The 27,651-nt window shown below is 43.5% G+C and overlaps 1 protein-coding gene across 1 annotated transcript in view; it reads left to right on the forward strand.

The window, feature by feature from the left end:
- Window positions 1–22,429, forward strand: part of spo11 (SPO11 initiator of meiotic double stranded breaks) — a 117,864-nt gene extending 95,435 nt beyond the window's left edge. Inside the window, exons 15-16 of the mRNA XM_068048470.1 lie at window positions 15,666–15,777; window positions 22,310–22,429. Of these exons, the coding sequence (XP_067904571.1) occupies window positions 15,666–15,777; window positions 22,310–22,429 (232 nt within the window). The remainder of the gene's footprint in view (window positions 1–15,665; window positions 15,778–22,309) is intronic.
- The last annotated feature ends 5,222 nt before the right edge of the window (window positions 22,430–27,651 follow it).

The following is a 27,651-nucleotide window of genomic DNA, read 5'->3' on the forward strand; positions in this document are numbered from 1 at the left end:
TCCAAGGGTGAACTGGAACAGTTGAGTCTTCTCGGACAGCTCAATTGGTTAGCCTCACAGACGAGACCAGATGCAAGTTTTGATGTGCTGGAACTTAGTCTTATGTTGAAACATCCTAAGGTTGAAGACATCCTGAGAGCAAACAAAACATTTATAAAAAAAAAAAATAAATTAAAATAGAGAAGTGTATGTTGAAGTTCCCCGCTTTGCGTGATCCCAAAAATATTAAATTAATTGGTTTTCGTGATGTCTCGCACGCAAACCTTGGTGATGGATTTTCCAGTGCAAGAGGGTTTGTGATATCCCTTGTGGGAGAGAATGGGAAAAGTTGCCCATTGGCATGGGAGGCCAAGAAAATAAGAGTGGTGAAGAGCACACTAGCCACTGAAACTCTTGCACTCATGGATGCTTTTGATATGGAATTATATTTGTCCAATTTCTTGGAAGAAATGTTATATAAAAGAGAGACCGAAAAGACGATACAAATTGAATGTTCCATAGATAATCGATCTCTGGAATAATATACATTCAACAAAAAGCTTAAATGAAAAAAGGCTGAGGATAGACAGCCAGTTTGAAGCAAATGTTGGAAAGGAAGGAAATATCTAAGGTGGATCCTAGTCGTCAACTATCGGATTGTTTCACTAAGAGGAATGCCTCTACTGGAGAGTTGTTTTCCGTTCTAGAAGGAGGATATCTTCCTATGTAATGTTTGGGAATCTAAATTTTTTTTTTTAGATATATTCTTATCTGGACGTATGTTTTTTTTTCTCAAAAGAAAGGGAATCTGACAATATTGAACATGCTGGCCCCTTTAATTAAACAGGACTCATTTCTGTGTTCATAGAGAGCAGGTGATGCTCATTATAGTTTTGTATTTAAGGGCTGGGTTTTTGGGGAGTTGCCTCTGGACAGAGAGTTAGTCCAGAAGGAAAGAGTGGGAACTGATGTTTGGACTGAACTATGAATTGTCAATAAAACAGTTGTGGATCAGAGACTCATTTGCTTCCTCATTTTGGTGACTGGACATCTGCCTGTTTAGCAAATGACCCTGAACCTTTTGTTGCCTGTTCTTTCAATTCTGTACCTTACTCCCACTCTCTCTGGCCTTGGCCAATGAAGCTCAACACCACCTCAACTGGGCACTTTACAGTCTCAACATGAGTTCAACTATTTTAGATCATTCCCTCTGCCCCCATTTTATTTTGTACTTTTTTTGCTTGTTCACTTTTTTTTTTTCTCTTGTTTCTTAATCTCTTTACTTTTGGATGCTGATAACGACCATCTGAAAGAAGAAATTCCTCTTTATCTCCATCTTAAATGGGAGACCCCTTATTTTGAAACTGCATTCCCTAGTTCAAGATTGCCCATGAGAGGACTCATCCTGTTAACATCTCCCTTGTCAAGTCCCCTCAATCTTGTATCTTTCAATAAGATCACCTCTTATTCTTAACTCCAATGAGTATAGGCCCAACCTGCTCATCCTTTCCTCATAAGACAACCCATTTATCCCAGGAATCAGCCTGGTGAACCTTCTCTGAACTGCTTCCAATGCAAGTGTTGTCCTCAAGTAAGGGCACCAAAACTGCACAGTACTCTAGGTGTAGTTTCACCAATGCCTTGTACAATTGTAGCAAGACTTCCCTACTTTTATACTCCATCCCCTTTGCAATAAAGGCCTACATTCCACTTATCTTCTGAATTACTTGCTGTACCTGCATGATTTTTTTGTGATTCACGTACAAGGACATCCAGATATCTCCACACCGCAGGATTCTGCAGTCTGTCTGACTTCAATAATATTTTGCTTTTCTATTCTTCTCGCCAAACTGGACAACCTCACACTTTCCCACATTATACTGCATCTGCTGAATTTTTGCCCATTCACTTACCCTATTCAGATCCCTTTGCAAACTCTTTTGTGTCTTCCTCACAACCTGTTTTTCCACCTATCTTTGTATCATCAGCAAATTTGGCTACAATACACTCTGTCCCTTCCTCCAAGCTATGAACATAGATTGTAAATAGTTGAGGCCCCAGCACTGATCCCTGCGGCATCCCACTAGTTTCAGTTTGTTAACCTGAAAATGCTTCATTTATCCCAATGCTCTGTTTGCTGTTAAGTGGCCAATCTTGTATCCATGCGAATATATTATGCCCAACGCTATGAGCTCTTTGTGTAGTAACCTTTTTATGTGGCACTTTATCGAATGCCTTTTGAAAATCCAAATACTCGACATCTACTGCTTCCCTTTTGTCCACCCTGCTTGTTACATCCTCAAAGAACTCTAATAAATTTGTCAACTGCTCTTTCCCTTTACACAAACACATGTTGACTCTGCCTGATTGCATTATGATTTTCTAAATATCCTGCTACTCTTCCTTAATTGATTCTAGCATTTTCCCAATGACGCATGTTAGGCTAACTGGCCTATAGTTCCTGCTTTCTCTCCCCCTCCTGTCTTGAATAGAGGTGATACATTTGTAGTTTACCAATCCATTGGGATCTTTCTAGAATCTAGGGAATTCTGGAAGATTACAAGCACTTTCTCTTAAGACCCTAGGATGCAGGCCATCAGGTCCAAGGGACTGGTCAGCCTTTAGTCCCATTAATTTTCCTAGTACTTTTTTCTCTGGTTTTAGTGATTGTTTTAAATTCCTCCCTCCTTTTATGCTTCTTGATTTTTCTACGACTCTTGGGATGCATTTTGTGTCTTCTACTGTTAAGACAGATACAAAATACTTGTTCAAAGTCTCTGCCATTTCCTTGTTACCCATTATTAATTCCCAGTCTGATCCTCCTAAGGGACCAACACTTACTTCAGCTTCTCTTAAATACTTGAAGCTTTTACTGTCCATTTTTATATTTGTGCTAGTTTACTCGTGCTCTATTTTCTTGCTCTTTTTTTTAAGTCATCCTTTTGGTTTCTAAAATTTTCCCAATCTTCTAGAGTATAGAAAGTATAGGGGTGAAGTTAAAAAGGAATTAGGAAAGCAGAAAGAAGGCATGAAAAATTATTGGCAGGTAAAATCAAGGAAAATCCAAAGATGTTTTATCGGTACATTAAGAGCAAGAGGATAACTCGGAAAGGGTAGAGGCTATCCGAGATGTACAAGGGAACTAATGCATCAATGCAGAAGATGTGGGCAAGGTTCTTAATGAGTTTTTTGTCTCTGTCTTCACAAAGGAGTCAAGAACAAAGGGGAGGGATTATGTAGACATTGTTGTAAAAGTGGAGGAGCGTGAAATATTAGATACGATAAGCATAATGAGAGAGGAAGTACTAGAGGATCTGACATCCTTGAAAGCGGATAAATCACCAAGGCCGGATGGATTGTATCCCAGGTTGTTAAAGGAAGCTAGGGAAGAAATAGCAGATGCTCTGAGGATCATCTTTAACTCCTCACTAGATACAGGTGAGGTACCAGAGGATTGGAGGTCTATGAATGTTGTACCATTGTTTAAAAAGGGTGCGAGGGAGAGACCAAATAATTATAGGCTGGTCAGTCTGACCTCGGTGGTGGGCAAATTATTAGAATCAATTCTGAGACCGGATAAACTGCCACTTAGAAAGGCACAGTTTAATCAGGGATCGTCAGCATGGATTTGTGAAGGGAAGGTCATGTCTTACTAACTGAATTGAATTTTTTGAGGAAGTAACAAGGAAGATTGATGAGGATAGTGCAGCGGATGTGGTCTACCTGGATTTTAGTAAGGCATTTGACAAGGTCCCACATGGCAGACTGGTCAGAAAAGTAAAAGCCCATGGCATACAGGGGAATGTGGCAAGTTGGATCCAAAATTGGCTCAGTGACCGGAAACAAAGGGCAGTGGTTGGATGTTTTTGCGAATGGAAGGCGGTTTCCAGTGGCATTCCACAGGGCTCAGTGTTGGGTCCCTTGCTGTTTGTGGTATAAATGATTTGGACTCGAATGTGGGAGGGATGATTGGGAAATTTGCAGATGACACAAAAATTGGCTGTGTAGTTGAAGAGGATAGCTGTAGAATCCAGAATAATATCAATGGTTTGGTTGAGTGGGCAGAAAAGTGGCAAATGGAATTAAATCCGGAGAAGTGTGAGATAATGTATTTGGGGAGGGCAAACAAAGCAAGGGAATACACAATAAATGGGAGGATTTTGAGAGGGGTAGAAAAAGTGAGAGACCTTGGAGTGCATGTCCACAGGTCCCTGAAGGTGGCAGGACAGGTAGATAGAGTGGTGAAGGCATATGGAATGCTTTCCTTTATTGGCTGAGGTATCTATGATTCTATAGAATACAAAAGCAGGGATGTAATGCTGGAACTGTATTAAATGCTGGTTAGGCCGCAGCTGGAGTATTGCAATTGGTTCTGGTCACCACATTACAGGAAGGACATAATTGCTCTGGAGAGAGCACAGAGGAGGTTTACAAGAATGTTGCCAGGGCTCATAAGTTGCAGCTATGAGGAAAGATTGGATATGTTAGGGTTGTTTTCCTTATAACAGAGGAGGCTGAGGGGTGACTTAATTGGGGTGTACAAAATTATGAGGGGCTTAAATAGAGTAGACAGGAAGGACCTGTTTCCCCTAGCAGAGAGGTCAATTACCAGGGGGCACAGATTTAAGGTGACTGGTAGAATTACAGGGGAACAAAATTTGCCACCCAGAGGGCGGTGGGTGTCCGGAATTCACTGCCCAGATCGGTGGTGGAGGCAGAAACCCTCCACTCATTTAAAAGATATCTGGACCTGCACCTGAAGTGCTGTAACCTGCAAGATTACGGACCAGATGCTGGAAGGTGAGATTAGTTTGGACGGCTAGTTTTTTCAGCCAGTGCAGACACTATGGGCTGAATGGCCTCTCTGTGCGGTAACTTTTCTACAGTTCTAAGGTTCTGGCCTACCAATAATGTTCACATGATTGTATGTCTTTTCTTTCAATTTGATATCATCCATAACTTCAATATCGCTGAAAACAGAGACATTTTGTCGAAGCTTTTTGTCTTGCACTCATCAGGACAATTCGCAAGAATACCAATGTAAGGGAAGCAATAAATTAATACTGTATGAGAAGAGAGTGCTGATTGGTTGGCAAGTGGACTCTATTGGTAGAGGCGTTGCCATGGAGAATGCACCAGTTTATGGTGACTGACAGTTAACTGCCAAGCTTCATTTGAAATTTAAACCAGGCAGCTTGACCCTGGTCAAGACATTGCCCTGAGGAATGAACCAGCGAATGGCTGCCAACTATTTTGTTTAGCTGAAACAGGCGCAATGTATGTACTTGTTCTTTCTGTCTGCAAAGAACAGGGCCCTGTGTAGTAATATATGTAAATTTGAGCAACAGGTGAAACTAGCTGTTTCATGCTGCTGCTATGCAGTAGCAACACATGTGGTCTTCGCCACTAACCAGATGCTGCTGTCAAGCCAAAAAGACTTCCTGCCCATCTCTCAAATGAGTAATGTGGTATGTGAACTTCAGTGCCAATGTGATGCTAGGTATATAGGCAGTGCATCCCAAAGACTGGCAAATCGTATCAAACAGCATGTCCTTTCTGCTGTTCACAATAGGCAAGGTACAGCTCATGCTTGCAAAACTCAAAATACAGTGTCCAACATTAGATGTGATTCTACGATTGGCCAACATTTGCTAAATCCTCAGTGTGCTAAGAATTACGCTGACAGCCAATTTAAGATTGTTAGTTGGGCTCGCAGTGTGGCACATTTTGTGTACCGGAAGCTACATGTATTAATACACAGGGCCCTGTTCTTTGCAGACAGAAAGAACATGTACACACATTGTGCCTGTTTCAGCTAAACAAAATAAGTGACAGCCATTTGCTGGTTCATTCCTCAGGGCAATGCCTTGACCAATCGGAGTCAAGCTGCCTGATTTAAATTTCAAACAAAGCTTGGCAGTTAACTGTCACTCACCATAACCTGATGCATTCTTCATGGCAATGCCTCTATCAATCAGAGTCCACTTGCCAAACAATCAGCACTCTCTTCTCATACAGTATAAATTTGTTGCTTTCCCTACATTGGTATTTTTGCGAATTGTCCAAATGAGTGCAGACGAAAAGCTTCGACAAAATGTCTGGTAGTACAGAACTTGAGTATTGCTGAAAACAAACAACTATCCTTAACTTCCTTGGTTAGTCACAGATGGTGCATCCTTCTTATTGTCTTTCTTCATGGAATATATCTTTCTTGAGAGTAATGAAATATCTTCTTAAATTTCTGCCACTCCTTCTCTACCGTCTTACCTTTTAACCTATTCTCCCAGTCCACTTTAGCCAACTGTGTCCTCATTCCCTTGTAATTACCTTTATTTAAGTTTTTAAGGCACAAGTTTCAGGTCCAAATCTCTTCCCCGTAACTGAAAGTGATCACAACATGATAGAATTTCACATTTGCCTTGAGAATCCTTTACAATGAGGTCATTAGCTAATTCTGTCTCATTACCTAAAATAGCATAGATCTTCCCTTTTTGTTCTTCGTACCCTCGCCCCCACCCACCACCCCCGCCCCACCTTCACTTGCTTCAAAATCTATTACATTTCTAACTTTTCTCCGTTCTGATGAAAGGTCACAGGCCTGAAACATTAACTCTCTTTCTCTCTCCACAGATGTTGCCAGACCTGCTGTATTGAGCATTTTCCATTTTTATTTCTTTATGCTGTCTCTTGCTCCATAGTCTTTGTTGTGGGTTTTCAACAGTGGAAGTAATCCACCTCCTGTCCCAGGACTCTTCCAAATTGAATCTAAAGTGGTTCAGGTTTCACTTCAGTCTGATATCAACCGCCCCTGATTTTTGCAAAAAGCAACAAGTTCAGGCCTGTGCTCGAATCTCCAAATGTTATTGAAACAAAAAACTTGATCCTTTGTACTTGAGTATGATGAAGTCAGTTGTTGATTCCATCATTTTATTCTTTAACCTCAGCATAAAAAGCAATTTACAAGCCGAGAATTGTCAGCAGATAGAACACACTTGAATGTCGGCATGCATTCCTTCTTGTGTACCCTGAACAAAGGAAAAATACTTACCCTTATATACTATCGAACTGGCATTGGCGAATATGACTGTCTCTGCCAAATGCAGTGTCCTTCAGTATATGGCTAATCATACGCACACAAGTTGAAAAATTTCTACAACATACGTGGTTCACTAGCCCTTATCCATTGTCACTAGATCACAGAAGTTGCAGTGGCCTGGTTATCAGCAGGACTTCAAAATTCATCTCCACTACCTTACTTGAACAGCTGTCTATTGCTGGGCTCAGGTAACTCTCCCTCCCTCTCTCTGACTGACTGTTGCTAGGCAAGGGCAACTCTGTAGGCTGAATTTTTGCCAAGGAGCCAGGAAACAGGAGTCAGGATTGTTTTCGGGTCAGGAACTCGCCTCCAGTGGGAAATTGATTGAAGTCCTGATTTTCGTGAGGGTGAGCCCTTAATTGATAAGGAGACATGTTCCCTGTTCAAGTAGAGACCGTGGGGGAGGCAGGTCTAGTGAACTGGGGACTGATATGGACTCGTCACAGCGGCCATCGCTGAGGCTGCTGGTTGTCCTAAGGGAGAGATCTGTTGATTGTGCCAAAGCCTTGCACAACACTAGAGGGAAGTGACATGTCAGAGGCCTGTACCCAGGGCAGGGCTGCCCTTTATTTCATTGATGTTGACCTGGATCAAATGTTGGAAGCTGTGAGGGAGAAGAGGGAGGTCCTCTTCCTGCAGGGTGACATGAAATGAATGTACTGCCCAGCTCTAGCAAAGAGGGCATCAGTGACCTACAAGTTGCACAGTGCACTGCATGGGTCCCTGGGATGTGTTCTTACTGTCTCTGTCCACTGTTTTCCTCTGTTTCCACTGTATAAATGATGACACTTTAAGCCAGACATCTGGGACTCCTTTTTATTGCTGCTGTGATGGTAAAAGTGGTATGATGAGGTGAAAGAGATAACGGGATCCTCCACGGTGAGGGCAAAGCCTCTGGACAGATGTGCTTCCTTCATTGGGGGTAAGAGATTAGATGTTCCAGTCTTGGGTATCTTTCTTGCATGTATTAGTTCAGGTATCTCAGACTCCCTTCCATGCCACGCCCCACACCCTGGATGAGAGAGGCTCAGTTGAAACGTTCCCGAATCAGGAAATTCATGGCATCCTTACGAACCCTTTGCTCCCCGGGCCGTGCCTAGCCACTTCTTTGTGCAGCCAGTGCACCCCTCTGTTCAGCTTCATCTCCCTCCACCTCCAATTCCTCCTCCTCTCTCATCAGAACCAGGAGCAGGTAATTCAGCCCCTCGAGGCTGCTCCACCATTCACCATGGGCGGCACAGTGGTGCAGTGGTTAGCACCGCAGCCTCACAGCTCCAGCGACCCAGGTTCAATTCTGGGCACTGCCTGTGTGGAGTTTGCAAGTTCTCCCTGTGTCTGCGTGGGTTTCCTCTGGGTGCTCCGGTTTCCTCCCACAGCCAAAAAAGACTTGCAGGTTGATAGGTAAATTGGCCATTATAAATTGCCCCTAGTATAGGTAGGTGGTAGGGGAATATAGGGACAGGTGGGGATGTGGTAAGAATATGGGATTAGTGTAGGATTAGTATAAATGGGTGGTTAATGGTCGGCACAGACTCGGTGGGCCGAAGGGCCTGTTTCAGTGCTGTATCTCTAAATCTAAATACGATCTCACCTCCTCTTGCTCCTTCCCCCGATAGCCTGTCTTCTGTCAGGGCCTCACCATCCTCAAGGTCTATACGTCTCTGGAGGGCCATGTTAGGGAGAGCACAGCAAACCACCACAATGACAGAGACCTTGCAGAAGGGTATTGAATGGGCGTCACCAACAGGTCCAGGCACCGGAACCGCATCTTCGGAAGCCTGATGGCCTGCTCAATGGTTGTTCTACTGAGGAGGTGGCATTGGTTGTGTCGCTTCTGTCTGGGGCCCCTGTAGAGGGATGAGTAGCCATGTCTTCAAGCGATTATCACTTGTACCGTAGGATCCATCCACACACTTTTGGGGATGAAGTTAAGATCTGAGGCAGCCTGGACTGCCGGAGGTTGAAGGAGTCATGGCAGCTGCCAGGTAAGCAAGCGCACCAAGGAGGAGGCTTTTGTTGTGGTTGCAGATTGGTTGGACGTAGAGGGAATGGAAGCCCTGCCTCTTGATGAATCTGAGTGGGCAGCTGACGGCCACATGGGTGCAATCGATAATGCCCTGCACGTAGGGGAATCCAGTAGTGGAGGTGAAACCCAGTGTCCTCTGCAAGGCCCATCTGACATGAAATGAATGTACTGCCCAGCTGTAGCAAAGAAGGCATCAGTGACCTGCAAGATGCACTGGTGTGCTGCTGTTTGTGAGATGTTACCAAGGTCCACAGTTGTTCCTTAGAAGGAACCAGAGGTGAAGAAGTACAAGCCTGCAGTGACTTTGACAGCTACTGGCAAGGCATTGTGAGCAGAGGTGTGAGATCTTCAGTGACAAGGGCACTAATCTCTATGACCATCTGCCTGGAGAGTTGCAATCTCCTGCGACATTGGGTCTTAGTTATCTCCAGGTAGCTCCATCTTTGGTGGTAGATCCTGTGATGGGGGTTTGACCTCCATTGTCTTACTGCTCCTCTTTTCTCTCCTGTGCCCTCCTGCTGCTCGGAGCTCTGCCCTGCCTGTAAAGGATGTTGCTCCTCATCATCACTGGGCCCAAAATCTGACAGTCGTGCCCCATTGCCGGCTGAAGTCTTCGTTTTGGATTGTGCCACAAGAGTTTTTATTTTTATTTGAAAGCTTAGAATTCTGTGTGTTTTAAAAACAGAAAAAGGATTTTTTTCTGTGAACATTGAATGCTGAAACTTGGTGTTTGAACTGAGTGGGACAGACTGCAAGACACCGGTTCCAAACAGCAGCAAGGGAAATGACAGGTCACATGACTTATTGTTAAAGAGTTTTGGTTTCCCTTTTGGCTTTGTGAAAGACCTGTATGCTGGACAGGCAGGAGGCAGTAATATCTGGCAGGGACCTGTTTTTGCAGACCAGAGAAAAGACTTGCTCTCTATGAAGACTTGCATCTCGGAAAAAACTCCTACATTTGAGGTGGTGGCTGTGGTCTACCCTGGAGAAGAAAAGACTCGGAAAAGAGGAGTTGTTGCTCTCTGTGGAAGTAAACTGCTTTGCAGAAAGGAAGCCCTGCATTTTTAAAGGTAGAAGATTCCTATTGCCTCCAGTCTCTGAAAAATCTCTGCCACAAGAGTGATTCCTGTTGCCTCTTGTGTTTTGGGGCATCCTGAAAGCTCAAGAATGCTTCTATTACTAAACTGCTATTTCAAAACCCAAATAGACCTGTTACTACACCCTTTGTTGAAAGATCTGTGCAATGCTTGTTGCAGACAAATTGCCTTAAACGCCTACCCATCACAGACCGTTCATCAACCTTGCCTGGAGAGACTTCAAGTAGCATGCGCCTATTCGACTCTAGGACACCTCCCCTAACCGGAAACATCCTACCAGAAAGTGATTAAACTCCATCTTTTTATTTCCCTTTTATTGCTAAGAAACAGCTGTAAACCAAAACATCCTTTTTCCCAGTTAACTGTTTTTTTTAATGTATGTGTGTGTGCATGAGGCTTAGGAAGAATAAGAAGTTTTTAAAGAATCTTTACACATATAGCGTTATCTCATTATTAAGACTTAGTTTATTAATAAATAGTTAATTTTGTTGTTTAAAGAAACCTGGTTTGGTGCGCTTTATTCTGCGGGACAAATAGAGTGTTGAATTTGGCTGTTTTCCAGTAGGTGGGAAACTTTACTAATATGCTGTGACCTGTGGAGTAGTGGACTGAATTAACAGTGCATTACTTCCGCCTTGGTCGTAAAAGTTGGCAGCCTTGCGCCTTAATCTGCTCCCATGATGCCAGGGGGTAATGACCCATTTCTGTGCTCAAGCACTGAGTGCCTACTCTCATTGCCACATGCACAGCGCCAAGGCCACCTGCTTTGCAAATGCCAAATACCTTTGCTCTGCTGAACCTCTTATGGCACCAGGCTAATTCCCTGGGGCATCCATGACTGGCTCCCCACTCTGTACCGGCCTCCCTTCAGCTGATCACCAAGGACAGCACCTGCAACAGCTGTGCCCCTTAAAAAGTCAAACCTCCAACTCTAACTAGCTCTTGGCAAGCTTCTTATGTACCTAAATTGGCCTCAGTTGAGAGGTGGACGGGATTGCTGTCCTGTTCTCGTCTCCCTGCCCTCGTGAACTTTGCTGGCACTGCAAACAGCATCTTGATACTAACATGCTGGCCGGTATTTTCCGGCCCTTCCCCACCCCCTCCTGTCTCCGTTGCTGACCCCAGAGGGGGCCCAAAGATTGATCTCTCTCTCTAGTGATGAACGATAGCTAATACCTGCCTTATAGAGTCACCTTCATTTTACAAGTGGAAATATGCTCCATGTGTTCTGCATCTACCCAACCACCCTCATTTTTACAACTTACTATTAAATTTGGTTAGCTATTTAATTACTATTTTGCCCATTTCACTACAAGCATCTTCACTTTGCCTGTGGGAAAATGAAATGATGGGCAGGAACACTGAGCAATATAAGAAGGTAGGTGATACACTGACACCATTATGTTATCAGCATTAACAATGTTTTAAAATTATTTTGCGCTTGCAGTTCTCCCTTGTGGTACATTCAGCTACTCCCAGTTTTATGTGAATATTTTTATTTTAAAAGGTGGAAGGCCCAATGTGACAAGTAATATAACTTCTTTCTTAGTATCAATTCATATACATGTATGGTTTAAACCAAGATGCAGATGAATGGTTATCTTTTGCCATGTAGTATAAGAAAATATGCTTTGCATCCAATATTAGTTCCCACTGTAAGGCTCTTCAAAAGGTGGTCTCACTTCCCTTTAAGGTCCTGACCCTGTACTGAGTATCAATCGGACGAAACAGACTTTGGATACAATTTCCACTTCATGTGGAATACCTTTATTAACTCACCAAGCAATAGTATATACTTGGAACATCAGTTGCTTAGTAGACCTGCGTACAGGAGCTCGGTCTGAGGTGGTCAGGTCTGCTGAAAGGCTTCTCCCGCATGACTTCCTGTAACTGACCAAGTCACACTTCCCGCCTGCAGCAACAGTGTTCTTGTGAGCTATGGCTTTCTACCCCCTTTCTCACCCTGGCTGCTTGACATATAAGGTCATGTTTTGAATTGGGTCGTTTGATTGGGTTTCAGTGCCTTATCAATCCCATCCTGGTTATGCAAGATCACCTGCATGTGGTCAAATCCTGCTCTCAGAAGGGGGAGTTCTTAGGTGTATACCACATATCTGCATCTTGATAAGGCAAGAAGGAAACCACACATATTTCAAAAGGCCATTGTCCATGAATGTGGTTGTAGACAGACTGTTTTTTTTTTATTTCCAAAATATACTTTATTCATAAAAATCTGTAAAAATTACATTGCCAAACAGTTTCCAAACAGCACCAAAAAATACGAACATTGCAAGGGAGATCAGTTTCCTTCAATACTGTCATGAGTTTCTTCCCAACCCTTCCGTTTCACAATTGTCTTGTCAATTACAGTTTTACATTTACAGCAATTGAGAATATTAACGATACAGTTCAAGGGGTTTCCCATGGATCCAGCCCCTCAGTCCAGCTTGGTGGGGGAACCTTACACTGTGGTCTTTCCCCATTGAGCCTTTGCTGTGGCTGCCCCAAGCTTTAGTGCGTCCCTCAGCACGTAGTCCTGGACCTTGGAATGTGCCAGTCTGCAACATTCGGCGGTGGACAACTCTTTGCGCTGGAAGACCAGCAAGTTTTGGGCAGACCAAAGGGCGTCTTTCACCGAATTGATAGTCCTCCAGCAGCAGTTGATGTTTGTCTCGGTGTGCGTCCCTGGGAACAGCCCGTAGAGCACAGACTCCTGTGTTACAGAGCTGCTTGGGATGAACCTTGACAAAAACCACTGCATCTCTTTCCACACCTGCTTTGCAAAGGCACATTCCAGGAGGAGGTGGGCGACCGTCTCTTCCCCACCACAGCCAACGCGGGGGCACTGGGCGGAGAGGGCGAGACTTCGGGTGTGCATGAAGGATCTGACAGGGAGGGCCCTTCTCACCACCAGCCAAGCTACGTCTTGGTGCTTGTTTGAAAGTTCTGGTGATGAGGTATTCCGCCAAATGACTTTGACGGTCTGCTCGGGGAACCATCCGACAGGATCCACCGTTTCCTTTTCCCGTAGGGCCTTGAGGACATTCCGTGCAGACCACTGCCTGATGGACCGGTGGTCAAAGGTGTTTTCCCGCAGAAACTGCTCCACGAAGGATAGGTGGTACGGCACCGCCCAACTGCATGGAGCATTCCGCGGCAATGTGACCAGGCCCATCCTTCGCAACACCGGGGACAGATAGAACCTCAGCACGTAGTGACACTTGGAGTTTGCGTACTGGGGATCTACACACAGCTTGATGCAGCCGCACACGAAGGTGGTCATCAGGATGAGGGCCACGTTGGGTACATTTTTCCCGCCCTTGTCCAGAGATTTGAACATCGTGTCCCTCCGGACCCGGTCCATTTTAGATCCCCAGACAAAGCGGAAAATGGCTCGGGTGACTGCCACGGCGCAGGAGTGGGGTATGGGCCAGACCTGCGCCACGTAGAGCAACAACGTGAGCGCCTCGCACCTGATGACCAGGTTCTTACCCACAATGGGGAGAGATCGCTGCCCCCACATGCCCAACTTTTGTCGTACCTTGGCTACTCGCTCCTCCCATGTTTTGGTGCACGCCCCAGCCCTTCCGAACCATATCCCCAGCACCTTCAGGTAATCTGACCTGACGGTGAAGGGGACAAAGGATCGGTCGGCCCAGTTGCCAAAGAACATGGCCTCGCTCTTGCCGTGGTTAACTTTGGCTCCCGAGGCCAGTTCGAACTGGTCGCAGATGCTCATCAGTCTGCGCACGGACAGCGGATCCGAGCAGAAAACGGCGACGTCATCCATGTACAGGGAGGTTTTGACCTGAGTGCCTCCGCTGCCTGGGATTGTCACCCCTCTTATGCTCGCATCCTTCCTAATAGACTCAGCAAAGGGTTCAATACAGCAAACAAACAAGACCGGGGAGAGAGGACAGCCCTGTCTGACTCCAGATTTGATCGGGAAACTTTCCGATTCCCACCCGTTGATTGAGACTGCGCTACTGATGTTTGTGTAGAGCAGTTGGATCCAATTGCAGATTCCCTCCCCAAACCCCATTTTGGAAAGCACGTCCATCATGTAGGTGTGCGATATCCTGTCAAAAGCCTTCTCCTGGTCCAGGCTGATGAGGCAGGTGTCCACCCTCCTGTCCCGTACGTAGGCGATCGTATCCCTGAGTAGCGCGAGACTATCAGAGATCTTCCTGCCGGGTACAGTACAGGTCTGATTGGGGTGAATCACCAACTCCAGAGCAGACTTGACTCGACTGGCTACGACTTTGGACAGAATCTTGTAATCAACATTAAGCAGTGAGATGGGCCGCCAATTTCTGATTTCTGCCCTCTCCCCCTTCTGCTTGTAAATGAGGGTGATGATGTCTTTTCTCATGGATTCTGACATGCTGCCGGCCAGGAGCATACTCTCGTATACTTCCAGCAGGTCCGGGCTGACCCGGTCCCACAGGGCCGAGTACAACTCGACCGGTAAGCCGTCGCTCCCGGGAGTTTTACTCGTCTCGAAAGACTCGACTGCCTTTGTCAGCTCGTCCAGAGTTAGCGGCTTGTCCAGTCTCTCCCTCCTGCTGTCATCTAAGACCTCTGTGATAGATGACAGGAAGGACTGGGAGGCTCTGCTGTCTGTGGGCTTCGCGTCATACAGCCCAGCATAAAAGGATTTGCTGATCCTTAGTATGTCGGACTGCGAGTTGTAGACAGACTTTTTTTTTTTTTTTATTTCCAAAATATACTTTATTCTTAAAATCCGTAAAAATTACATTGCCAAACAGTTTCCAAACAGCACCAAAAAATACAAACATTGCAAGGGAGATCAGTTTCCTTCAATACTGTCATGAGTTTCTTCCCAACCCTTCCGTTTCACAATTGTCATGTCAATTACAGTTTTACATTTACAGCAATTCAGAATATTAACGATACAGTTCGAGGGGTTTCTCATGGATCCAGCCCCTCAGTCTAGCTTGGTGCGGGAACCTTACACTGTGGTCTTGCGAGTTGTAGACAGACTGTTTGATGTTGTAACAGCCCAGGCTACCACATCAGTGGCATATCCTGATTCGTCTGTCTGTGCGTGTATATGTGGGGGTCCTAGTACAGTTATGCTGACTTTTATTTTAAAGAAGTCCAATATGAACCCCAGCGATGATATCTTCGGTCAGAATTCTTCTCCCTTAGTCCTGATGTCCTTCGCATCCACGTTTTTACCACCGGTTGAGCTCCACATGCTGGTCCACACCTCACCTGGTTACATTTTACTTATGAACAGAAATGCAGGAGATATTAACAAATGCCTCACAGCATAACAAAAATACAAGAGATATGCAAATGCCTTACACCACTATAATCAAACTTAATGTAGTGACTTTCTATGTTCGCCAGACTAATCTTTCATATTAAATTGGCAGCTGCATTCAGATTAGAAATTAGGGTCAAACAAATGACGTGCTTTCTTTGTACCTGTTATCTTTAGGTTAAATATACCTAAAGAAGTTTTGATTCCTCTCACTAACAATGACATGAGCAAGCTGACCAATTTGCAGAAGAGACCATACGTTAACTGCCAGCCTCTCTGGAAGAAAGAAGTATGAGAACCTCATGATTAATTTGTCTATTATCCAGTAAAATACATAAGTAGCCATTTTGTTCACAATACAAAATGAATAAGCATGTGGAAGTTGTACTAAGAAATATATGGAACACAAGCATTCTGAAGAATGAGACTGTGAGAGAAGTGCACGTAAATGTAATAGTGCCACTTGTGTAATTATACAGTAATGTAAACATTAATTAAATATACTTGTGTGCCTGGATAGAAATACTATAAAGAGCAACTTTGTCCTGTGGTGGCAAATGGCACACTGCCAAAGGATAAGCTTTGCACTGTGATTTTATCTGAAAGCGTAGCCCTATCTGTTTTTCAATTCTGAATTAATTACTGTTGCCGGGGGTGGGTGGGTGGGGGGGGGGGCGGGGAAGTGAAGCGAGCAATGGTTCTCATTTCAAGCAGTAACCTGAAAGACGCATGTCAGAAGCACTGAAGAAAGTGCACAAGCTGTTGATTCGTTGGATGTCATTACCCATACTGGGAATTTTTTTGTAGTTGACTGATTGTTTGGAAAGGTTTGAAGGTGCCCACTCTGAAAATCTTACCTTATCTACAGAATTACTGAATTTGGCCATATTTTTCTTGATTTATAAAAATTGTCTTTAAAAACTTGCTACAATGTCATTACAGCACTGATTGTATAATTATACCTCTTTACAAAATCGGTAGAGTATCTAAAGGACAAAAATGCCCTTTAAAATAAAAACAGAAATGCTGGAAATACTCAGCAGGTCTGGTAGCGTCTGTGGAGAGAGAAGCAGAGTTAACGTTTCGGGTCAGTGACCCTTCTTCGGAAATGCCCTTTAAAATGTGGCAGATATTCAATAGAGCTATTTTTTGGATGGAAGTCATAAGTATCCAAGAACAACTTCATAATGCACCTGTGATAACAGAATCATTGCCCTTTACCAGATATAAAAAAATCCCCCATTTGGTTAACACTAAAATTATCAGTGTTAATGTCAATCTGACAGTGAGATTCAAAATAGAACACAACAACTCACATTTATATCACACCTTTAACGTAGTAAACATGCCACGTAGGAGTGCGACAAAGCAAACAAGGAGATGTTAGAGCAGCTACCAAAAGCTTGGTCAAAAAGGGAGGTTTTAGGAGTGTGTTAAAGAGGGAAGGAGAGGCAGTGTTTTGGGGAGGAAATTCCAGACGGGTTTCAATTCCTGGGCATTGGCACCAGCATTGGGGAAAGAGGCAGCTGCACGATTGGGACAGCCTTCAGCTGAACTATGCTGAGACTAGTCATATAGTCATTTACAGCACAGAAAGAGGCCATTTGGCCCATCGAGCCCATGCGGCTGTTGGCAGATCAAATCCAGTTAGTCCCACTTGATCCCCATAGCCCTGAAAGTTTATTTCCTTTGTTACGACCAAGGCGGGAGGAATGCACTCTTTTTCTAGTCGAGTTAGCCACAGGTCATAAGGACTAGGAGCAGGAATAGGCAATTCAGCCCCTCTAGCCTGCTCCGCCATTCAATACGATCATGGCTGATCTCATCTCGGCCTCAACTCCACTTTCCTGCTCATTCTCCATGACCCTTCAACCCTTTACTAATTAAAAATCTATCTCCTCCCTAAATTTACTCAATGTCCCGGCATCCACTGCACTCTGGGGTAGTGAATTCCACAGACTCACGACCCTTTTAGAGAAGTAATTTCTCCTCATCTCTGTTTTAAATCTGCTATCCCTTATCATAAAACTATGACCTCAAATTCTAGATTTCCCCAGAAGAGGAAACATCCTCTCTACGTCTACTTTGTCAGTCCCCTTAATCATCTTGTATACCTCAATTAGTTCGCCTCTCATTCTTCTAAACTCTAGAGAGTAAAGGCCTAAAGAGCTCAATCTCTCTTCATAAGACAAACCCCTCATCTCTGGAATCAATCTAGTGAACCTCCTCTGAACTGCCTCCAATGCAACTACATCCCTCCTCAAGTAAGGGGACAAAAACTGTACGCAATACCCCTGGTGCTGTCTCACTAATGCCTTGTACAGTTGCAGCAACACCTTCCTACTTTTATATTCTATCCCTTTAGCAATAAATGGCAAAATTCCATTTGCCTTCCTTATTACCTGCTGTACCTGCATACTAGCTTTCTGCGATTCATGCACGAGGACACCCAGATCCCTCTGCATCGAAGCATTCTGAAGTTTCTCTCCATTTAGATAATAATTTGCCTTTCTATTCTTCCGACCAAAGTGGATAGCCTCACACTTATCCACGTTAAACTCCATCTGTCAAATTTTGTCCCATTCACCTAACCTATCCATTTCCATTTGTAAATTTCTTATTTCTTTATTGCAATAAATATATTTAAATGTTTTCCCAATACGGTCAATCATAGACTCTATATTTATTCCAGAATAAAATACACCAGCCAGGTTTCTTTAATAAACAACAACATTATCAGTTTATTATAAAACAAGACATAACCTGTAATGAAGTAAAGCATTAACACAGATTGAAATATAAAAGTTCCCTTTTTACCTTCGTCCCTCACACACACACACACCGGTTAATGGAAAAAAATAAAGAGATTTACTCTTTAGAGCTCTTTTTTTTTAAATACAAAAATAATACTTCGGCCAGATACTTGCTAATTCTTGAAGAAAAAAGTAAAGATATGGAAAGATGTCAGATGTCCTTTGTTTTGATTTGGCGTCCCAAGTACACGTAGCCGGCTGTCACTGGGATCTTCCTAGAACACTTCTTGTCAGGCGACATTGAAGATCAGTTTGGGCAGGCTTTCCAGAAAAAATGCAGCAACAGTTTCAGTCTGTCTCTTACACTTGCTTCACAGAGCTTCTCAAAGAGTTGGAAAAATGGCAGGTTTTTCAAAGAGCTGGAACATACTGAGTTGGGGTTTTGCTCCGTTGGCAAACTTTCTCCAACTGTCATTTTAACACTTTAAACTCCATCTGCCAAATTTTGGCCCATTCACCTAACCTATCCATATCCATTTGTAAATTTCTTATTTCTTTATTGCAACAAATATATTTAAATGTTTTCCCAATATCACCAACTCACTGTCCAAAGTGAAACCAAAAAAATCTCAGGGGTCAAGCCTCCTGACCCCTAGAAACCTTAACCCCTGCTGGGTATTTATCTGAAAACAGGTGCCTTCCAGTAACTGTTATTTACAAGCTCAGTCCAAAAGACCTTCTGATGACCTCTTTAAAAAAAAAATGTTACAGCACCCGTGGAATCTTTTTTCAGTTTTAAAACGCAAATCCTCATAATTTAACAAAAAAAATGGAAGCACTTGTTACACCTTCAGTTTTTTAGAGATACAGCACTGAAACAGGCCCTTCGGCCCACCGAATCTGTGCCGACCATCAACCACCCACTTACACTAACCCTACACTAATTCCATATTCCTACCACATCCCCACCTGTCCCTATATTTCCCTACCACCTACCTATACTAGGGGCAATTTATAACGGCCAATTAACCTATCAACCTGCAAATCTTTGGCATGTGGGAGGAAACCGGAGCACCCGGAGGAAACCCACGCAGACACAGGGAGAACTTGCAAACTCCACACAGGCAGTACCCAGAATTGAACCCGGGTCGCTGGAGCTTTGAGGCTGCGGTGCTAACCACTGCGCCACTGTGCCGCCCTTCAGGTGCCCATCCAATTTCTTTTTGAACTCATTGATTGTTTCTGGTTCCGCCACCCTCATGGGCAGCAAGTTCCAGGTCATTACTACTCGCTGCATAAAAAAAATTCTTCCTCACATTCCCATGTATCTCTTGCCCAAAACCTTCAATCTGTGTCTCCTAGTCCTTGTACCATCAGTTAATGGGAACAGTTTTTCCTTGTCTAACTTATCTAAGCCTGTTATAATCTTGTACACCTCTATCAAATCCCCTCTCAATCTCCTTTGCTTCAGAGAGAACAACCCCAGCTTTTCCAAGCTAACCTTGTAACAAAAATTCCCCATCCTTGGAATCATTCTGGTAAATCTCCTCTGCACCCTCTCTCAGACCCTCACATCTGTGCTAAAGTATGGTGACCAGAACTGGACACAAATACTCAAGTTTTGGCCTAACCAGAACTTTATAAAGGTTCAGCAAAACTTCCCTGCTTTTGTATTCTATGCTTTTATTTATGAAGCCCAACGATCCCACATGCTATGCTAACTCTCTCAATATGTCCTGCCACTTTCAAAGATCGATGCACATGCACCCCCAGGTCCTCTGTTCCTGCACACTCTTTAGAACTGTGCCATTAAACTTATTTGCCTCACCTTATCCCTTTTGCCAAAATGTATCACTTCACACTTAACTGTATCAAATTCCATCTGCCATTATTGGACTATTAAACTTAGCACTTAAATAACAAAGACTCACCAGCTACTCAGCTGCTTCCCCTGTGCTAATGTAACTTTATTTTATAGGGAGGTTAACTGAAATGTTTTTATTTAACTCTTTCTATCTAAATACCTTAGATTGGTGGAGCAATTAAAACCGGGGATGTTCAAGAGGGCAGAATTAGAAAAGCACAGCTATCTCAGTGGGTTATGGGGCTGGTGAAAATTGCAGAGCTAGGAAGGGGTGAGGCCATGGAGGAATTTGAAAACAAGGATGAGAATTTTAAAGTGATGCGTTGCTTAACCAGGAGCCAGTGTAGGTCAGCGAGGACAGGGGTGATGGATGAACGGGATTTGGTGCTCCTTACATCTCAGGCAGCAGAGGTTTGGATGACCTCAGGTTTACGGAAGGTAGAATGTGGGAAGCCGGTTAGGCTGTGGAGATGTGGTCGGATGCTCATCTCGGGGTCTGATATGATGCCAACGTTGTGAAAATCTAGTTGAGTCTCAGCTAGGGAGAAGGAATGAGTCGATAACTAGAGAGTGGAGTTTGTAGCACGGACCAAAGACAATGGTTTTGGTCTTCCCAATATTTAATTGGAGGAAATTTCTGCTCACCCAGTGTTAGATATCAAACAAGCAGTTTGACAAGTTAGAGACATTAGAGGGGTGGTGAGGTAGAGCTGTGCGTCGTCAGCATACATATGAAAATTTATGCTGCTTTTTTCAATTATGTCGCTGAGGAGAGCAAGTAGATAAGAAATAGGAGGGAGCAAAGGATAAATCCTCAGGACATCAGAGGTAACCATGTGAGAGCAGGAACAGAAGCCATTGCAGGTGATTCTGTGGCTACGATTAAATAGATAAGAAAAGAACCAGACAAGTCCATCCCATCCAGTTGGATAACAGTGGAGAGGCATTGGAGGACGAAGGTGTGGTCAGCTGTATCAAAGGCTGCAGACAGGGCAAGAATGATGAGGAGGTCTAGTTTATCTTTGTCACAGCCACACGGATGTCATTTGTGACTTTGGAAAGAGCCATTTCCATACTGAGCCAGGGTGGAAACCAGATTGGACATTCAAGGACTTTGGAGAGGAAAGGGAGTTTGGAGATGGGGTGGTAGTTTGCAAGGACATTGCGGTCAGGGGTTAGTTTTTTGAGGAGAATGGAGATGATAGCAGAATTGAAGGAGAGGGAGACAGTACCCGAGGAGAGGAAACAGTTAATATCAGTTAACGTGAGAGCCAGGAAGGGAAGTTGGATCACCAGTTTAATGGTAATAGAGTTGAGGGAGCAGGAAATGGGTCTCATGGACAGGATGAGCTGGGACAAGGCATGAGGGAAGATAGGAGAGAAAGTAAAAAGGAATGGGAGTTCAGGGCTAGGGCAGGGGAACTTTAGAGAAAGTTTTGTCTGGTGGGCTAGAAGGGAGGGAAGTGCCAGAGGCAGCTGATCAGATGGTTGCAATCTAAATGATAAAGAAGACCATGAGCTCCTCGCACTTGTAGGTGAGAGTGGAGGAGATGGGAGAGGGGCTTAAAAAGATGGTAAAGGATGATCTAGAAAATAAATATCACAGACATGAACCCATTAGGCTCACCTGCTCAAGTAAACTTCACCTTCCCTCCATCACCCCCTTATTACTTGGGCTAACCACTATCAAAATTCTTCATGACTAAAATCAGTCACCTTAGAAATTAGTTAATTGGTACAAGTTTTATTGATGTTAATTAGAATAGGATTTGAAGGGAGGGGTAGCTACAGGGGTATAATGTCCCACTTGGGCTATTCACCATCTAGCCCAACATCGCCCGGGAGTAGAGCTGTGGAGACTCGAGGATCACTTAAATAACTCTACCAGACTTGCATTGGCAAGCATTCCTTTTTTTTTTAAGTACCAGTAATCCCAGTAAATTTTGGTATGGCTATGGTTCAAGCATTGGTGTTCTATTGAATTTATGCTAATCTCCTCAACACAGACTTATTTTATTCAATGTATTATTGAAAAAGGCCCCTACAAAGAATATTCAGAGTTGATGATTCCACCCAAAGTAACAAAATAGCACTGTTTTATTCAGATAAGTCATTGTATTCTGCTAGCGTCATGATTTGATGTATGTTACAAATATGTAAATTGCTACAACAAACATAAAGCTATAAATTCTTTATTTTTTTAGATGGAAATTATGGAGATGTGTAAAGTGAAAGCTGAAATACAGGCCCTGGCATCCATTTCTTCTGACTACCTTACAAGAGTATACTTGCCAAACAAACTCAAGTTTGGTGGATGGATATAAAAAACTCAGTTATTTGGAGTAATGTACCCTAACATTTTGACTGCATTTTAGTGAAATACATTTCTGATTGAGTGACGTGTTAGCTATTTAGCCTTCATGTTGTTTGATGTAACACATATTGATTACTGGTTGAGTTGATGCCAGCTGTTGTTAGCTGTGGCTGAGTTTGTGTGTTAGATGTTTAGCATTTTTGTTGCTTGGCTTGGCAACTGTTGGTATTCCAGTCCAATTATTGAGCCTGTTGTTTGTCATTTGTTTGGGTTAGGTTGAAGTGCCAGCTGCATTTACCCGTTCAGTTGGTGTGCCGAATGGGTATAACTGTTCAGTTGATGTGTCACCTGTGGCTAAAGTGGTACACCAGTTATTGAGAGTCCTGTTTAAATTGGTGTGCTTCCTGTTGAAATCACAATTGAGCTGGAGTGCTCGGTTTGGGTGTCCTGGTTGGTTTATCTGTTTGCCGTTAGGCTGTTAGGGAATTATGGTTTGTTGACTCTGTCAAAATTGTCATTTGCTTTCTTATAGCAACCTTTTCCATTGCATACATTAACCTATCACTTTATAGTTTTATGGTCCACACACATTTGAAGCAGTTGTATTCCATAATCAAATACTCAGGGTTTCAAGTGTGTAATGATTGTTAAATGTAGAGAATAACGTTCAGTCTTTTCTCAAGAATTCAGATTATTTTGTGAACTGTGAAAACAAAGCTGTAATGGTTTCTAACTATAACAGAACGAAAAGATTAGATTACAGCCTGTAAAACACTGCTTCATCATTGTTGTTGTTTGTAATATATTTTAATTAATTTTCTGTGGAAAGTTTATTCTTTCACATGTGGGTTGACTATCTGTGCTCCTTAGCTGCACGATGACATTTGTATGGAAAAAATGGTTAATTAATGAATGTGATATCATTACTGTAGTTGACAGGTTCATTACTTGTTAGAATGTCTGAATTGTTCATTTAATTAGATCAATTTGTCACTGGAAAATTTCATTATCTATTAATATCAATTTGGAATGAATGGGGGTGTAATTCATCTTGGGAAGTAAAATGTATGATAACAAATCAGCAACCCTTTTCACACTCTGTCTAATTTTATTTTCTCGCACCCGTTTTGAGCTATCATCCAAAACGAATCTCAACCCCAATGACTGTAAAAGGGAAGGACAGCACAGGCTGGGATATTATCAGTGTGAAATCTTTCAGGCAATATAATATAGGGAGCCGAAAATGGAAGAGAAATCCCATTGGGCTGGCTCCACGGCACATTCCCGCCTCCGTGGGATTGTGTAGGAGTTGGGGTGATGACGGGAATGGTCACCTGCCCAGCCGCGTTGGGTAACCAGTTAAACCCCTTAAGGCTTAATTAAGGGCACTCTCCCGATGCCGACTGGATTTTCCACCGACGCATGGGGTACACGTCATGTCACGAACTATCTGTGAAATGGTGGTGGCATCCCAGCGGCAGGCCAGATAAACACTGGAGCCAGAGGCTCCATTCAATGCGGAAGACACCGCTCCAAAAATCTGCTGCGACCATGGCAATACCCATTAATGTAGGGGCTTTCCCCCTCATGCCCGATGGCCCTAATCCTTTTGGCCCTCTTACTTACTTCTTCTGTGGCTGGCAACCAGGAATGGCCATACCCTCATGCCTCCCTACATGCTTGTGCCCACCTCTGATGGTGGGCCTGCCAATCTGACTCTTGGACGGCCTCCTGTTGGCCCTTGAAACCCTGGAGCCAGCTGCATTTGTGGGTTCCCAACCTGCACTTCATCCTGATGGCGGGATCAGCACCCGGGAATGAAAATCTTGTCCATTGTGTCAACTGCAGTGTTATATCTGGAAAAATCTGACACTAACTGGAGCTGCTGTTCATTCTGACCTCAGGCCAGTGGATGATATGTCAATAGTTGGCTATAATTTGTATGCAGCTGCACAGGCTACTGTGCCTGTCACAAATAAGCAGTTCAGTCACATTTATAATAATAGGGAAAAAATAACTTGCATTTCTATATTGCTTTTCATGAGCTCAGGACATCCCATAGAAGTGTAGTCCATATTGTAATACAGCAATGCAGCAACCAATTTGTGCAAGACAAGATCTCAGAATGAAATAACAGCCATGAACCCATTACCTGTTTTAGTGATGTTGGTTGAGGGATAAATGTTGCCCAGGACAATGGAAGAACTCTTCTTCGAATAGTGCCATGCGATCCAGCATGCTAACATCAGAGTTTGTGGAGCCATTACATTTAGAATAAGGAGCAACCACATTCCTTACTCCTGCTGCCCTGCTGTCCTGCTTTTCCTACTCGTACTTTCCACCCCAGAATTATATCAAAAGCTGACCAATAGCTTCCAAAAAAGGCTATGATATGCAAAAACAAGTAGTTACATGGGCTTTGTAATCTACGTTATAGGTTCACCCACCATTCCTTCACTTGTACTGTTGGAAAAATTGTAAAGAAAAGACCTGCATTTATACACCTTTCTTGACCTCAGGACATCCCAAAATGCTTCACAACCAATGTCGGACTTTTGAAGTGCAGTTGCTGTTGTAATGTAGGAAAAACAGCAGCCAATTTGACATAGCAAGCACCCACAAACAGCAATGAGATAAATGGCCAGATAATGACCAGGGCGGCACGGTGGCACAGTGGTTAGCACCGCAGCCTCACAGCTCCAGCGACCCGGGTTCAGTTCTGGGTACTCCCTGTGACCACGTGGGTTTCTGCCGGGTGCTCCGGTTTCCTCCCACAGCCAAAGACTTGCAGGTTGATAGGTAAATTGGCCATTGTAAATTGCCCCTAGTGTAGGTAGGTGGTAGGAGAATTGTGGGGATGTGGTAGGGAATATGGGGTTAATGTAGAATTAGTATAAAATGGGTGATTGTTGGTCGGCACAGACTTGGTGGGCCGAAGGGCCTGTTTCAGTGTTGTATCTCTAAATAAAAATAAATAATGGGTCTTGGGTGGTCACTCGAAGAACTTCCCTGTTCTTCTTTAAAGAATGTGCCATGGGATCCTTTAGATTCAATTGAAAGAGCAGACAGGGCCCTGGTTTGTTCAACATGTCATCCAAATGATTGGCACTTCCAACACTTCCTTGGTGCTGCACTGGAGTGTTAGTCTGCATTATCTGCTCAAGTCTCAAACAAAAATATGAATTAGGAGCAGGTGGAGGCCACTCAGCCCCTCAAGCCTGTTCAATAAAATCATGGCTAATCTGATTGTAACCTCAACTCCATATTCCTGCCTACCCCCATCTTACCTATCAAGAATCTATCTACCTCTGCCTTAAAAATATTCAAAGACTCTGCTTCCACCGCCTTTTGAGAATGAGAGTTCCAAAGACTCACGATCCTGCAAGAGAAAAAATTTCTCCTCATCTCTGTCTAAAATGGGCGACCCCTTATTTTTAAATAGTGACCCCTAGTTCTAGATTCTCCCACAAGAGGAAACATCCTTTCCACATCCACCCTGTCAAGACCCCTCAGAATCTTTTATTTTCAATCAAGTCGCCTCTTACTCTTCTAAGCTCCTGCAGATACAAGCCTAGCCTGTCCAGCATTTCCTCACAAGACAACCCACCCATTCCAGGTATTAGTCCAGTAAACCTTCTCTGAACTGTTTCCAACGCATTTACATCCTTCCTTAAATAAAGAGACCAGTACTGTACACAGTAGTCCAGATGTGGTCTCACCAATGCCCTGTATAACTGAAGCATAATCTCCCTACTTTTGTATTTAATTCCCCTCACAATAAATGATAACATTCTGTTAGCGTTCCTAATTACTTGTTATATACTTGCATACTAACCTTTTGCGATTCATGCACTAGGACAACAAAGAACAGTACAGCACAGGAACAGGCCATTCGGCCCGCCAAGCCTGCGCTGATCTTGATGCCTGCCTAAACTAACACCTTCTGCACTTCCAGGGCCCATATCCCTCTATTCCCTTCCTATTCATGTATTTGTCAAGATGTCTCTTAAACGTCGCTCTCGTATCTGCTTCTACCACCTCCCCTGGCAGCAAGTTCCAGGCACTCACCACCCTCTGTGTAAAAAAACTTGCCTCGCACATCCCCTCTAAACTTTGCCCCTCGCACCTTAAACCTATGTCCCCTAGTAGCTGACTTTTCCACCCTGGGAAAAAGCTTCTGACTATCCACTTTGTCCATGCCGCTCCCATGCAGATCCCTCTGCATCTCAGAGCTCTGCAATCTCTCACCATTTAGGTAATATGCTTTTTTATTCTTCCTGCCAAAATGGACAATTTCACATTTTCCTACATTATACTCCATTTGCCAATCTTTGCCACCTCACCTAACCTATCTATATCCCTTTGTAGCCTCCTTTCATCCTCTTCACAACTTACTTTCCTACCTAACTTTGTGTCATCAGCAAATTTAACAACTATACCTTCGGTCCCTTCATCCAAGTCATTTATATAAATTGTAAAAAATTGAGGCTCCAGCACAGATCCCTGTGGCACACCACTAATTACATCTTGCCAACCAGAAAATGACCCATTTATATCTATTCTCTGTTTCCTGTTAGCTAGCCAATCTTCTATCGATGCCAAAATGTTACCCCCTACACCATGAGCTTTTATTTTTCGCAATAACCTGTGATGTGGCACCTTATCAAATGTCTTCTGGAAATTAAGTACAGTACATCCACTGGTTCCCCTTTAGCCTCAGCACATGTTACTTCTTCAAAGAAGTGCAATAAATCAGTTAAACATGATTTCTCTTTCACAAATTCATGTTGACTCTGCCTGATTACCTTGAATCTTTCTAAGTGCCCTGTTATAATGTCTTTAACAACAGCTTCTAACATTTTCTCTATGATAGATGTTAAGCTAACTGGCCTGTAGTTTCCTGCTTTCTGTCTCCCTCCCTTTTTGAATAAAGGAGTTACATTTACTACTTTCCAACCTTCTCTGAAACTAGGGAATTTTGGAAAATCAAAACCAATGCATCAACTCTCTCACTAACCACTTCTTTTAAGACCCTAGGATGAAGTCCACAGGCCAACAATTTGTTCAGTTCCACTTCCCTGGTGAATTTTAGTTTTGCTCAGTTCCTCCCTCCCTTCCATTTCCTGTTTTACAGCTATTGCTGGGATGTTACTTGTATCCTCTATGGTGAAGATACCTGTTCAATTCATCTGCCATCTCTTTATTTTCCCTTATTACTTTACCAGACTGACT

This window comes from Heterodontus francisci, chromosome 16, assembly GCF_036365525.1.
Source record: "Heterodontus francisci isolate sHetFra1 chromosome 16, sHetFra1.hap1, whole genome shotgun sequence".
Lineage (NCBI taxonomy): Eukaryota > Metazoa > Chordata > Chondrichthyes > Heterodontiformes > Heterodontidae > Heterodontus > Heterodontus francisci.